Source organism: Apodemus sylvaticus, chromosome 1 (genome assembly GCF_947179515.1).
Source record: "Apodemus sylvaticus chromosome 1, mApoSyl1.1, whole genome shotgun sequence".
Classification (NCBI taxonomy): Eukaryota; Metazoa; Chordata; class Mammalia; order Rodentia; family Muridae; genus Apodemus; species Apodemus sylvaticus.
The window spans coordinates 208,608,765-208,624,078 of NC_067472.1; the positions used below are offsets into that span (position 1 = coordinate 208,608,765).

General features: G+C 45.7%; 1 protein-coding gene across 1 annotated transcript; it reads left to right on the forward strand.

Annotated features, from left to right (window-relative positions):
• The first annotated feature begins 3,102 nt into the window (after positions 1-3,102).
• LOC127684814 (olfactory receptor 2A1/2A42-like) lies at positions 3,103-4,068 on the forward strand. The gene has a single exon (XM_052181641.1). It carries the CDS (start codon positions 3,103-3,105, stop codon positions 4,066-4,068), a length of 966 nt encoding a protein of 321 aa, XP_052037601.1.
• The last annotated feature ends 11,246 nt before the right edge of the window (positions 4,069-15,314 follow it).

Consider the following 15,314-nt stretch of genomic DNA (forward strand, 5'->3'; position numbering starts at 1 on the left):
CTTCACTTTGGCACTCTCTGGCTTTGGGAGGCCCTGACCCTTGCAACAAACTTAAATAAAAACAAAACAAAACACAAACTATAAAACTAGAAGGGAGACAGAGATGGAGAAGCAGAGCAGGCAGTGTAAGATTCTAGAACAGAGAGAGAGAGAGAGAGAGAGAGAGAGAGAGAGAGAGAGAGAAGGAAAGTTCAACAGACATGTAGCTTTTTGTAAAATGGTTGTTTTCTGCTTTCTAATTCTGTCTTTGTAGTAATTTACCTACTTTGGTTGTGGGTTCGACTTGGTCTCCTGCTTTATCTGTCTCCTAACAGAGTCCTCTCTGACTTGGCTGTCACTCTCTCCACAGTCCGCCAGCCCAGTTCACTTTCAACTGTCCCTTATCTTCACTCCCCAGAATCCCCTCCCCTCCCCTCCCCTCTTCTCCCCTCCTCCCTCTCCCCTTCCCTCCCCTCCATCCCCTCCCCTTCCCTCTCCTCCCCTCTTCTTCCCTCCCCTCCCCTCTCCTCTTCTTCCCTCCCCTCCACTCCCCTCTTCTTCCCTCCTCTCCCTTCCCCTCCCCTCCATCCCCTCTCCTCCCCTCTCCTCTCCTCTTCTCCCCTCCCCTCCTCTCCCCTCCCCTCCCCTCTTCTTCCCTCTCCTCTTCTTCCCTCCCCTCCTTTCCCCTCCCCTCCCCTCCTGTCCCCTCCCCTCCCCTCCCCTTCCCTCCCCTCCTCTCCTTCCCTTCCCCTCCCTTCCCCTCCCCTCCCCTCTCTCCCCTCCCCTCTCTTCTCAACCCCTACTCAAACTTCTTCCCGCATCAGCTGCCACCTCTGACCATGTCCTCCTCTGACTGCGTTCTCCAGTCTCCTGGACCCTACTTTTGCATTCTTTTTCCTCCTCCTCTCTCTCCAATTCCGTTCTCACTCCCTACCTCCCTGCTTCTGCTGGCTTTTATATCCACCCCTATTCCTGGAAGTGCAAGAATCATCTGAGCATAGAGTCAGTTAAAGGGCTAGGCAGAGAAAATATTCATATCACAGATAGAGTAAAACAAATTCAGGGAGATGCGAAGACTGAAGTCAGAGTTGAAGAAGTCACCGAGGAAGAGATGGGAATCTGGTGGCAGGGGCGACCAGGAGACGTTTTCATAGAAAGAACAACAGAGAAATACTAGGGGAGATACGCCAGAGACCCAGAGATGGGAGAGGAGAGAAATTAGAGTTTAGAGATGCTTAAGGTCAGAGAAGATGGAGGAGAAGGGAAGTGGGATAGCGTGGTGCCTCAGAGGCCAGAGTGTGATTCCCAGGACCACATGGTGGGAGGAAAGAATGAAAGACTTTTTTTTTTAAAGGTATGAGTGCTCTGTCTGCATGCACGCCTGCATTTCAGAAAAGGGCGTCAGATTCCTTTCTAGGTCCCACCGGTGGCTGGGAATTGGACTCAGGACCTCTGGAAGAGCAGCCAGTGCTCCCAACCACCGAGCCATGACCAGCTCCCAGAAAACTGAGTCCTAACAAGTCGTCCTCAGGCCCCCTCTGCTCCTCACAGATAAGTAAACAAAGAAACAAATAATGTAAGAACAAAAGAGAGGAGACAAAAAGATGGAGAAAATGATAGAACAGAGAGAAGTTTTTCTAGCCTTTCTCTCAGGGTGATCTGCATTCTCACATCTGGAAAAGGTAGATGGGGCCCTGGGGGACCCAGGGCCATGATCACCTCACTGGAGCCTCATTACTGATGGCCAACAGCGGGTCCTTGTGGGAGTCACGTGTGGTCCCAATGCCCTGAGAAACAAGGCGGGAGTTCTGTCATTGGCACCCCAGTCCCTCTGTGTCAGAGCTCTCTGTGCGGCTGGGCTGACAGCTTTAGCTCATCCTACACTGATCACAGTTGGGATAATTTGCTTTTTGTCCTGCTTCTGAGCCCAGGCGCCTCACGCACACGTGTATCCTTCCTTGTAGGTGGGAGGATCTGTCCGCTTCACGAGGGGATTGTGTAGCCATGAAGCAAGCCTAAGCGGGGAACTGGGCAAAGAATCCATGTGGTAAAGGAGGAGGTGAGGAGTTTCTGGGAGGTGAGTCTGTTGAGGTCTCAGATTCTCGAGGGAGGCCCCCAGGGAGTCAGCAAGATGTTCTGTGTCTCAGAGAACCATTGTACAAAGCCATTGCGTGCATATAGAGCAGAGATGTTTCTGAGTGATATGTTTTCTCTCCATCTTTCTTCTCTCATAGTCTTGACCCGATATTTGCTAGGTATGTCTGCAGGAATCTCTCACGATTGACTTCCCAGGTACTATAACTTCCGTGCGTTTATAACCACTGCAAGACTTTGGCTATTTGTGTATCTGAGGTCCAGCTCACGGAGAAGAGAGAGGCAGAGAGAGAGAGAGAGAGAGAGAGAGAGAGAGAGAGAGAGAGAGAGTCCTTTACAATGGAAAATGTATTTTAATTAGTTGATTTATCCTCCTCTCTGTCTTTCTGTTTGTCTCTCTGTCTCTGTCTGTCTCTCTCCTTGTGTCTGTCTGTGTGTGTGTGTGTGTGTGTGTGTGTTATGTGGAGGTTGGGATTTGGTTGTTTCCTTCCATCGTATGTGTGTGTGTGTGTCTCAAAGATTAAGCTCAGCTCATTGGGCTTTCGTTCAAAACCTTTATTTTAGGAGGGAAAAATTCAGACTCAGAAACATTTTTCAATATAATGTAATCTGCTACCTTCAATATAAGTGCAAATTACAATAGCAAGCTATTGTAAAAGTAAAGAGGCGGGGCGAGGCTGGGGGGGGCGGAAAGCAAGATGTAACTTAAGAGTTGGAGTGCGTGCGTGTGTGTGTGTGTGTGCGCGCGCCCGCGCGCACACGTGCGTGTGTGTGTGTGTGTGTGTGCGTGTGTGTGTGTGTGTGTGTGTGTGTGTGCACGCGTGCATGCGTGCATGTGTGTGTGTGTGTGTGTCTCTCGGGAGGGGGCTTGGTGGAGGGGAGGGGCACAGGACAACAAAAGAAGGGTGAGGAAGGAGAGTGCTGGGCGGGAGGGAGGCTAAGGGAGAAGTTGCTGGTCCTGCCAACGCTTACATTCCCCGCCCGGACTGCCTGCCTGCGGTGACCCTGCCATTTGTCTTTGTCTCCAGGATGGGCCCGGGAACCCTCAATGATTCAGGAACCACAGAGTTTCTGCTGCTGGGACTGTGGGCCCCACCTTCTCTGCGGCCCCTGCTGTGGGCCTCTCTTCTTCTAGCCTACCTCACCACTGTGCTGGGGAATGGTGCCCTAGTGGCTCTGATAGCCCTGGACAGACGGCTGCACCGGCCTATGTATCACCTGCTGACCCACCTGGCCCTGCTGGACACGGCCTATGTGAGTACCACGCTACCTCAGGCGCTGGCGCACATGGCCATGCGTCGTGCCCGCCTCTCCCTGGTGGGTTGTGGCGCGCAGCTGTACGTGGGCATCTCCCTGGGCAGCTGCGAGGCCATCCTCTTGGCCGCGATGGCCCTGGACCGCTGCCTGGCTGTGTGCAGACCCCTGCATTATGCGACCCTGGTGACCGCGCCTCGCTGCGCGGCGCTGGCTGGAGCATCCTGGACACTGGGTTTTGCACTCTCTGTGCCCAATGCGGTGGCCGCACTGCGCCTGCCCTTCTGTCCCGGGAGGCCAGCGGTGGACCACTTCTTCTGCGAGCTGCCTGCGGTGCTGAGGACAGCGTGTGCGGATACCACAGCCAACTACAGGCTGGTCTACGGCCTGGGCGTGCCCATCCTCCTGGCACCCTTGGTCCTCATCCTAGCTTCCTATGCCTGGATTCTGGCCGCTGTGCTCAAGTTGCCTTCTTCTGGGAGTCGCCACAAAGCTCTGTCCACCTGTAGCTCACATCTGGCTGTGGTGGGGCTCTTCTACGGCACCGTGAGTGCCATGTACCTGCGGCCCAAAGCCTCGAGGGAGCTTCCCGCTAGACACCATAAATTGGTGGCAGTTTTCTATCTGGTGGTCACACCTGTTCTCAACCCACTTATCTACAGCCTTCGAAACCACGAGGTCCACACGGCAGCTCGCTATGCCCTGACCCGGCTGCGGGGGACGCGCACTGTGTTGTACTAAGTCTTTGCTGCGGGACATAGAATTTTCTCTCAGTCTGGTCTGTTCAAATTCCTTGGAGGAACCTTCCTTTTCATTTTATTTTTAAGTTTTTGAGAGAGGATCTCAGGATAGCCTGGAACTCGTTGGGTAGACTAGACCGGATTCGAACTCACAGAGATCCACTTGCCTCTGCCTCCTGAGTGCTGGAATTAAATGGCTATGCCACTACATAAAGATTTCTTTGAAAAAAAATCTTAATATTATGTCTTTTTGACATAATTTCTCAGACTGTATTTTGATCATGTCCGTTGCCTGTGATTTTCCCTAACTCCTCCATGATCCACCCCCATCCATTCCCCAATTTAATAAAAACACCCTCGAGCTCAGTTTTGCTCCATAGATCCTCATGGGTGTGGGGCTCTTAAACAAAGCACGGTTTTGCATTTACTAGTGCTTACCGGAAGAGGTGAGTCACACCTCCAGGCCTGCTGAATCCTTTCTTTGTTTCTTTGTTTCTTTGTTTTTGGGGTTTTTTTTGGGGGGGGGATTTGGTTTTTTGGAGACAGGGTTTCTCTGTGTAGCCCTGGCTGTCCTGAAACTCACTCTGTAGACCAGGCTGGCTCAGAAATCCGCCTGCCTCTGCCTTCCAGAGTGCTGGGATTACAGGTGTGCGCTACCACCTTTCTTCTTCTTTTCTTTTTTAAAGATTTATTTATTTATTATATGTAAGTACACTGTAGCTGTCTTAGACACCCAAGAAAAGGTCGTCAGATCTCATTACAGATGGCTGTGAGCCACCATGTGGTTCCTGGGATTTGAACTCAGGACCTTTGGAAGAGCAGTCAGTGCCCTTAACTGCATCTCTCCAGCCCCTGCTGAAACTTCCAAATAAAGACTTAGATGATAAATACTTCTGGAGTTGCTGTGGCTACTTTGCTTTTGTGACTGTGGAGGGAGGGGGAGGGGAAGGGAGAGAGAACAGACAAAGCAAGAAAGGACCACGGGCCGCACCCAGAACAGAATATCTGTGCATCAGGAACTCTGTAGTGAGGATACTTGGAGGGCCTGGGAGAAGGGAAGGAAATGGGAAAGCAAGATAATTCTATTTTAAGTAAAAATGTATAAAAAATTGAAAATAAAAGTATTTATTTTATACATGTGCGTGCGCGTGTGCGTGTGTGTGTGTGTGCGCGCGCGTGTTCCTGCGTGCATGCGTGTATGCATGTATGTGCAGCGTGAGCATGCCATGTCCAGGAGGCCAGAAGGTGCCGGAGCCCCTGGAACCGAAGATGACTGTGAGCGCTGTGTGGGTGCTGGGATTCCACCCAGGTCCTCTGCGAGACTGGCTAGCACCCTTAACTGCTGAGCCGTCTCTCCGGCACTAACTCTTTTACTTTTTAAATTACTTGAAACTGTGGAAATAATTTGAAGATAGCAAGGCCTTGCTTTAGCACCCCGACGTCAGGAAAGAGCACATTCAGCAATTTGGGAAACCCAAAGGCCGGGCCTGTTATCTCCGCGCTCGGAGGCGGAGGCAGCGTCACGGGGATGGAAAACACACTGCCCGCTATGGCGACTTTACACATGTGTTCTCCCACCCAAGTGCGTCATGCGCTTTGACAATACCTGCCCCCCAGCGCCTCTTCTTTCTGACCCCCCAGACTTCTAGTCCTCTGTGTTTCTCTGTCCTTAAAGCAAAACTAGAAATGCTTTGAGGTTTTTCCCCTTTAATAGAATGTTGTCTATAGGTATCTTATAAATCTTTTATTGTCTTGACAAATCTTTCTATTCTGAGTTTTCTCAGGACTTGTATCATAAAGGAAGGTTGGTTTGGTAATGGTGTAATTTTTGGTTATGTGCCCATGTGTGTCTGTGCCTGGGTATGTGCACGTGTATGGGTGTATATGGTGCACGTGGGTGGTGGTGGTCTCAGGATACAGGAGAAGGCATATCTCCTGGAACTGGACTTCCAGGCTGTTGTGAGCCGCCACGTGTAAGTGCTGAGCTGAGTTCAGGCTCTGTGCAAGAGCGCTGTGTGCTCTAACTGCTGAGCCGTCTCTCCACACACCATTTCTACCTTTGTAGAAAAGCAAACGTACTTCCCGTGCCTGGCACTGCCTCTGTTTATGACCGTGTGCTTTGGTTTCCTTAGTCTAAACGCCACATCACTATTGCATAGATGTTCACTGGGTAAGACAGGAGAAGAGGATTATATCAGAGGTGGTAACAACTGTCGGCATGTGATCTCTTTTTGTCAACTTCCTACCGCTGTGACAAATGCCTAAAATGACCAGATTATAGTGAGAAAAGGTTATGTTCTTTTGTCCTCCCATTGGGGGAGGACGCGTGCTGCAGGGTGCAGGGATTTATTTACTCTATCGCTCTATAGGTACACCGGAAGTGTCCACACAGAGGACACAGAAGTAGAGAATGCTTTTGTGTTCAGTTTAGAGAGGAAAAGCTGTCTTGGGTAGTTCTGAGGGTAGTTCACAGTGAACTGTGTGTGTGTGTGTGTGTGTGTGTGTGTGTGTGAGAGAGAGAGAGAGAGAGAGAGACAGAGACAGAGACAGAGACAGAGACAGAGAGAGATTGAGAGATTTTGGGGTTCTGGGTAAGTTTCTAAACACACCATGAGGGTTTGTATATGCTTGTCCCAGGGAGTGGCACTATTAGAAGGTGTGGCCTTCTTAGAGGAAGTGTGTCACTGTGGGGTGGGCTTAGAGATCTACCTCCTAGCTGCCTGAGCATGTCCAGTCTGTTCCTGGCTTCCTTTGGATAAAGATGTAGAACCCTCAGCTCCTCCTGCACCACACCTGCCTGGATGCTGCCATGCTTCTGCTTGATGACAATGGACTGAACCTCTGAACCTGTAAGCCAGCCCCAAGTAAATATTGTCTTTTATAAAACTTGCATTGATCATGGTGTCTGTTCATAGCAGTAAAACCCTAACTAAGACAGAAGTTGGTACCAGGAGTGGGGTATTGCTGTGATATCCCTGACCATGCTTTTGTTTGGAAGAATGTGGATTTGGTGACTTTGGATTTGGAAAGCCATGGAATGCTTTAAGTGGTGGTTAATGGGCCAGCCTAGTAGGAATATGGAAGACAGTGGTGCTAGGGTCATTTGAACTGTGTAGGCCTGATGGCCCAAGAGGCTTCAGTGGAGAAGAACTTTAATATGTGACTGAGAGACTGTTTTTGTGATGTTTTGGTGAAGAACAAGACTGCTTTTTGCCATTGTCTGAAGAGACTGCCTAGGGCTAAGGTAAAGAGATTTATATTAACTGCGTCTGCAAAGGAAGTCTCAAAAAAGCCCAACAGAGACTTTGTTCTCTGGTTAAGTCAGATGAAGAGCATTTTGAACAAGCATATCAAGCTGAGAAAGGAAAAGTACAACATATATAGTTTGAGTATTAAAGGGACTCCAGGAAGTGAAATGGAGCTGAATTCCAGGATATTAAGTTGAATTAAGGGAGTGGTGACCTGGGGGCAAGATTCCACCCAGGTAAATTTAGGTCCAGGCTTGGTAGTACAAGCCTTTAATCCCTGGAGACAAAGATAAGCAGATCTCTGAGTTCAAGGCCAGCCTAGAACAGAGCAAAGGCCAGCCTAGAACAGAGCAAATTCTAGGTGAAGAAAAACTTAAATCTAGGCTTTGCAGATCACTCCTTTAATCCCAGTGCTTAGGAGACAGGCATGCAGATCTCTGAGTTCAAAGTCAGTCAATGAAGCAAGATTCAGGACAGCCAAGTTTAGGCAGTGAAGGAGTTGGAATAAAGGAAGCTAGTGATAACGTAATAGAACAAGGGGGGCAATGTTCCAGCTTCTGCAAGCAGTAGAACTCAGCAGCTTCCGCCATGTGTCTCTGGCTTTGTATACAAGAGGAGAAGGAGACTACTGGTGCAGTTGATGCTGGTTAGCTGGAGCTAAGAAATTAGTGGTGATTAAGAAGAGACCAGCATCACTGAGGTGAAATCTTCTGGTGTTTTCTGAGAGCACAAAGAAGCTGTGTTCCAGAGATAGCCAAGGTTGTACCTCATGCTGCAGCTGTACTTGGTACCGTGTAAGAATCACTCAGATGGTACTGGTTTTGAAGGCATGAAGGGGTTATGAAGAACAGCTGAGGCTCGGCACTGTGAGAGGCCATGGAAGGCCATTGGTGAAAGTGCAGCCTCAGTTGTAGTTGACAGTCTAGGACTGAAGGGGTCATGCAAAGGAGTTGAGGCTTGGTACCGTGAAGAAAGCCTATGAGAGGGTTTGGTGAAGCATAGTTGCAGTGGAAGACCCTAGCATATTGGAGATGCCAGTATCATGCGATGACCACCGAGAACAGCAGTGGCAGCAGAGTGAATCAACCTGAACTTAGAGTGCTACTGAGGAGAGCAGGAGAAGTGACACCAGCTCTTTGGAGATGCACAGAAGATCATGTGTGGATCTCAGACATTGGAACAAGAAGCTGTGAAGCTGAAGCTGACTTGGGGACCCCAAGATGTTAAAGATGCCAGAGCCACAGGATGCCTGCCAAGGAAAGCTGCTAACAGGGAGTGGAATCAGTCCAGGAGACAGAACCTTGTTGAGGTCCACAAAGATGAAAAAGGAGTTGGAGATCTGAAGACTGTTTTGCCATCAGACATGGAGATGCATGTTTGGAAGTTTGGAGTTTGCCCAGCTATTTCCTGTCTTGCTTTGGGGATTACAGTTAAATAATTGGATGACTCTCAGAAGAGACCTTGAACTTTGGACTTTTAACACTGTTGAAACTGCTATAGACTGTGGGGACTTTTCAAGTTGGACTAAATGTGTTTTGCATTATGTTAGATTTAGGTATGCCCCACCCCCATAGACTCATGTTTGAACAAGCCAATGGGGACCAGGGAGTGAAATGTGATGGTTTGCACCTGCTATCCACAGGGAGTGGCAATGTTAGAAGGTGTGACCTTGTTGGAGGAAGTGTGTCACTATGGGGATGGGGTTAGAACTTCCTCCTCCTTAGAGAACTTCCTCCTGAGCATGCCCAGTCTGTTCCTGGTGTCCTTTGGATAAAGATGTAGAACCCTCAGCTCCTCCTGCACCATGCCTGCCTGCATGCTGCCGTGCTTCTGCCTTGATGACAATGGACTGAAGCTCTGAACCTGTAATGTTGTCTTATAAAACTTGCATTGGTCATGGTGTCTGTTCACAGCAGTAAAACCCTAACTAACCTGGTTCTTAGCTTCTGTACAGAGGTGTGCCATGGCATGGTAAGCCCTAAAGACAGAAGCATGGGCAGGAGAATTCTTTAGGGCATTGCAGGTCAGTGAGGGGAATGTAGATTTCTTGTGTGTCGATAGAGGCTGATTCAATCAGGTAGGTCAGGAGAGAAAACCAGGAAGAGGGAACTCTGGCAAGGTTCACAGTCTCTTGGGGCAAGCAGGGACGCCAGACTCTCTGCCTCCCTCTGCCAGGGGTACACAGACACATAAAGAGCACAGTTCTCTGAAAGGGGAGTCTTCAAGGCTCTCACTGTCTATCTAAACCCCCAAACCAAAATCTTTGGTTTCTGAAATCCCAGTGAGCTCCAGGAACTCCTGGAGCAATGCAGTAGCTATGTTATGACCCAGTCAGAGAGACAGAAAACCAGAAGATGAGGGGGCCATGCTGAGGGGAAGAGTGAGCATGGATAATAGCATGGTGACGACGCCGATGACGATTATAGTGGAATGGTGATGGTATGGCAATGGTGGTAGTGATGACTGCCAATCTGACGATGGTGATGGTGATGATGATGATGATGATGATGATGATGATGAGAAAATGGTGGCAGTGATAAACAAGATACTGATGACGGTGTTGATGATGGCAGTGATTATGGTGGTCATCCTGAGGAATCCAATAAAAACACAAAACTGGAAGTCATAATATATGCACAAAGGCCCTGGAAGGTAAAAATAAGTAAATGAATAAACCTGGCAAAACATTGTGAGACAAAGAACGTCCAAAGATGTCACTGAATTTGTTTTGTGTTGGCCTGCTCTTAAGAGGGATTTACAGGGGCTCCCTGCCGCCATCTTCACTCCCAGATGGGCAGGATAGGCAGCTCCAAGTACACAGAGATAACCTGAGTTTAACATCACTTGGGACATAGACTGCCAGGCTTCTGCCTGTGCCCAAGACCTGGGCAGCTCTGCGGTTCATCTGTGTGCCAGCCCTGACGTGGGTCGTTTGCCCTGCAGAGTAATCGGCACTTGGAGGGGCTCCCCGCCACCATCTTCACTCCCAGACAGACAGGATAGGCAGCTCCAGGTACACAGAGACAACCCAAGTATAACATTGCTCAGGGCAAGGCACACCAGGGCTCCAACAGTATCCAAGAGAAGGGCAGCACATCAGAAATATGTGCCAAGGAAAAACCCAGTCATCCAGAGGAGCAGAAATAGCCTTACAGACTCACAGGAGGTTCAAGCACCAGACAGTGACAACAGGACCAACTAACGCCAGAGATAACCAGATGGCAAAAGGCAAATGTAGGAACGTTACTAACAGAAATCAAGGCAATATGGCAGCATTTGAAGCCAATTTTCCAACAACGGCAAGTCCTGGATGCCCCAACACACCAGAAAAACAAGATTTGGATTCAAAATCACTGGTCATGATGCTGTTAGAGGAACACAAGAAGGACATAAATAAATCTCTTAAAGAAATACAGGAGAAAAGGGATCAAAAGGTAGAAGCCCTTACAAGGAAAACACAAAAATCATTTAAAGAAATTCAGGAGAATATGGGTCAACAGATAGAAGCCAATAAAGAGGAAATGCAAAAATCACTTAAAGAAATACCGGAGAACTTGGGTCAACAGGCAGAAGTCATGAAAGAGGAAACACAAAAATCTCTTAAAGAATTACAGGAACACACACACACACACACACACACACACACACACACACACATGAAGAAACCGAGCAAAGCCACCCAGGACCTAAAAACAGAAGTAAAAACAACTAAGAAATCACAAAGGGAGACAACTTTGAAGACAGAAAACCTTGAAAGAAATCAGGGGTCATAGATGCAAATATCAACAACAGAATACAAGAGATGGAAGACAGAATCTCAGATGCCGAAGATACCATAGAAAGCATTCATTCAACAGTCAAAGAAAATGCAAAATGCAAAAAGCTTGTAACCCAAAACATCCAGGAAATCCAGGACACAATGAAACCAAACCTAAGGATTATAGGTATAGATGAGAGTGAAGATTTACAACTTAAAGGGCCAGTAAATATCTTCAACAAAATTATGGAAGAAAACTTCCCTAATCTAAAGAAAGAGATGCCCATGAACATACAAGAAGCCTACAGAATTCCAAATAGACTAGGCCAGACCAGAAATACCTCCCATCACATAACAATCAAACTCCCAAATGTACTAAACAAAGAAAGAATATTAAAGGCAGTAAGAGAAAAAGTCCAAGTAACATATAAAGGAAGACCTATCAGAATCACACCAGACTTCTCACCAGAGACTATGAAAGCTAGAAGATCCTGGGCAGATCTCATGAAGACTCTAAGAGAACACAAATGCCAGCCAAGACTACTATAACCAGCAAAACTCTCAATCACCATAGATGGAGAAACCAAGATAATCCATGATAAAACCAAATTTACACACTATCTTTCCACAAACCCAGCCCTACAAAGGATAATAGGTGGAAAACACCAATACAAGGAGGGAAACTACACCCTGGAAAAATCAAGATAGTTACCTTCTTTCATCAAACCCAAAAGAAGATAACCACTCAAATATAAAAATAAGATAAAAAATGACAGGAAGTAATAATCACTATTCCTTAATATCTCTTAACATCAATAGACTTAATTCCCCAATAAAAAAGACATAGACTAACAGACTGAATACGTAAACAGGACCCTACATTTTGCTGTATAAAGGAAACACATCTCAGTGTCAAAGACAAACACTACCTTAGAGTAAAAGACTGGAAAACAATTTTATAAGCAAATGGTTTCAGGAAGCAAGCCAGAGTAGCCATTCTAATATCAGATAAAATTGACTTTCCACCTAAAGTCATCAAAAGGGACACAGAAGGACACTTCTTACTAGCCAAAGGAAAAATCCACCAATAAGAACTCTCAATTCTGAACATCTATGGTCCAAATGCAAGGGCACCCTCTTTCATGAAAGAAACTTTACTAAAGCTCAAAACACACATTGCACCTAACACAATAATTGTGGGTGACTTCAACACTCCACTCTCCTCAATGGACCGATCAGGAAAACAGAAGCTAAACAGGGAGACAGTGAAACTCATTGAAGCTTTGGACCAATTGGATTTAACATATATATATATATATAAAACTTTTCATCCCAAAGCAAAAGAATACAGTTTTTTCTCAGCACATTATGGTACCTTCTCCAAAATTGACCTTATTGTCACAAGACAGACCTTAACAGATATAAGAAGATCGAAACAATCCCATGCCTCCTATCAAATCACTGTGGAGTAAGAGTGGTCTTCAATAGCAACAAAAACAACAGAAAACCCACATACACATAGAAGCTGAACAATATGCTATGCAATGATACCTTGGTCAAGGAAGAAATAAAGAAAGAAATCAAAGACTTTTGAAAATTTAATGAAAATGAAGGCACAACATACCCAAATTTATGGGACACAATGAACGCAGTGCTAAGAGGAAAACTCATAGCGCTGAATGCCTCCAAAAAGGAAACGGAGAGAGCATACAGTAGCAGCTTAATGGCACACCTTAAAGCTCTGGAACAAAAAGAAGCCAATTCACCCAGGAGGAGAAGAAGGCAGGAAATCATCAGACTCAGGGCTGAAATCAATCAAATAGAAACAAAGAGAACCATACAAAGAATCAACAAAACCAGGATCTGGTTCTTTGAGAAAATCAACAAGATAGATAAACCTTTAGCCAGACTAACCCGAGGGCACAGAGACCGTATCCAGATTAACAAAATTAGAAATGAAAAAGGAGATATAACAACAGAAACTGAGGAAATTACAAAAATCATCAGTTCCTACTACAAAATCCTATACTCAACACAACTGGAGAACCTAGAGGAAATGGACAGTTTCCTAGACAGATATCAAACTCCAAAATTAAATCAGGATCAAATAGATCATCTAAACAGTCCCATAACCCCTAAAGAAATAAAAGGGTCATAGAAAGTCTTCCAACCAAAAGAAGCATGGGACCAGATGGCTTCAGTGCAGAATTCTATCAGACCTTCAAAGAAGACCTAACACCAATACTCTTCAAACTATTCCACAAAATAGAAACAGAAGGAACTCTACCCAACTTGTTCTATGAAGCCACAATTACGCTGATACCAAAACCACACAAAGATCTAACAAAGAAAGAGAACTTCAGGCCAATTTCCCTTATGAATATCAATGCAAAAATGCTTAACAAAATTCTTGCCAACCGAATCCAAGAACACATCAAAGCGATCATCCACCATGATCATGTGGGCTTCATCCCAGGGATGCAGGGATGGTTCAATATAAGGAAATCCATCAATGCAATCCACTACATAAAGAAACGCTAAGAAAAAAAACCATATGGTCATTTCATTAGATGCTGAAAAAGCATTTGACAAAATTCAGCATCCTTTCATGCTAAAAGTCTTGGAAAGAACAGAAATTCAAGGCCCATACCTAAACATCGTTAAAGCAATATACAGCAAACCAGTAGCCAACATCAAACTAAATGGAGAGAACTTGAAGCAATCCCACTAAAATCAAGGACTAGACAAGGCTGTCTTCTCTCTCCATATCTTTTCAATATAGTACCTGAAGTTCTAGCTAGAGCAATTAGACAACATAAGGAAGTCAAAGGGATACAAATTGGAAAGGAGGAAGTCAAATTATCACTATTTGCAGATATGATAGTATACTTAAGTGACCCAAAATTTCCACCAGAGAACTCCTACATCTGATAAACAACTTCAGCAAAGTGGTTGGGTATAACATCAACTCAAACAAATCAGGTGCCTTCCTAAACTCAAAGGATAAGCAGTCTGAGCAAGACGTTAGGGAAATGACACCCTTCACAATAGCCACAAACAATATAAAGTATCTTGGTTTGACTCTAACCAAACAAGTGAAAGACCTATACAAGAACTTCAGGTCTTTGAAGAAGGAAATCGAAGAAGACCTCAGAAAATGGAAAAATCTGCCATGCTCGTGGATTGGCAGGATTAATATAGTTAAAATGGTCATCTTGCCAAAAGCAATCTACAGATTCAACGCAATCCCCATTAAAATTCCAACTCAGTTCTTCACAGAGTTAGAAAAAGCAATTCTCAAATTCATCTGGAATAACAAAAAATCCAGGATAGCTAACACTATTCTCAATAGTAAAAGAACTTCAGGGAGATTCAGTATCCCAGACCTCAAGTAATACTACGGAGCAATAGTGTTAAAAACTGCATGGTAAGCTGGGCAGTGGTGTCACACGCCTGTAATCCCAGCACTCTGGGAGGCAGAGGCAGGCGGATCTCTGAATTCGAGGCCAGCCTGGTCTACAGAGTGAGTTCCAGGACAGCCAGGGCTACACAGAGAAACCCTGTCTCGAAAAAGAACAAATCCAAAAAAAAAAAAAAAAAAAAAAAAAAAAAAAAAACAAAAAAAAAAAAAACAAAAAACAAAAAACCCTGCATGGTATTGGCACAGTGACAGGCAAGAGGACCAATGGAATATAATTGAAGACCCAGAAATGAATCCACACACCTGTGATCACTTGATCTTCGACAAAGGAGCTGAAAACATCCAGTGGAAAAAAGATAGCCTTTTCAAGAAATGGTGCTGGTTCAACTGGAGGTCAGCATGCAGAAGAATGCGAATTGATCCATTCTTATCTCCTTCTACTAAACTCAACTCCAAGTGCATCAAGGACCTCCACATAAAACCAGACACACTGAAACTAATAGAAAATAAACTGGGGAAAACCCTTGAGGACATGGGCACAGGGGAAAAGTTACTGAACAGAACTCCAATAGCTTATGCTCTTAGATCAAGAATTGACAAATTGGACCTCATAAAATTACAAAGTTTTTGTAAGGCAAAGACACTGTCAAAAGGACAAAATGGTAACCAATAAATTGGGAAACTATCTTCACCAACCGTACACCTGATAATATCCAATATATACAAAGAACTCAAGAAGTTAGACTCCAGGGAACCAAATAACCCTATTAAAAATGGGGTACAGATTTAAACAAAGAGTTTTTACCTGAAGAAATTTGGAT

What these genes read in the sequence shown, in the direction of transcription:
- LOC127684814 (XM_052181641.1), top strand. Translation starts at nt 3,103, where the DNA reads ATGGGCCCGGGAACCCTCAATGATTCAGGAACCACAGAGTTTCTGCTG.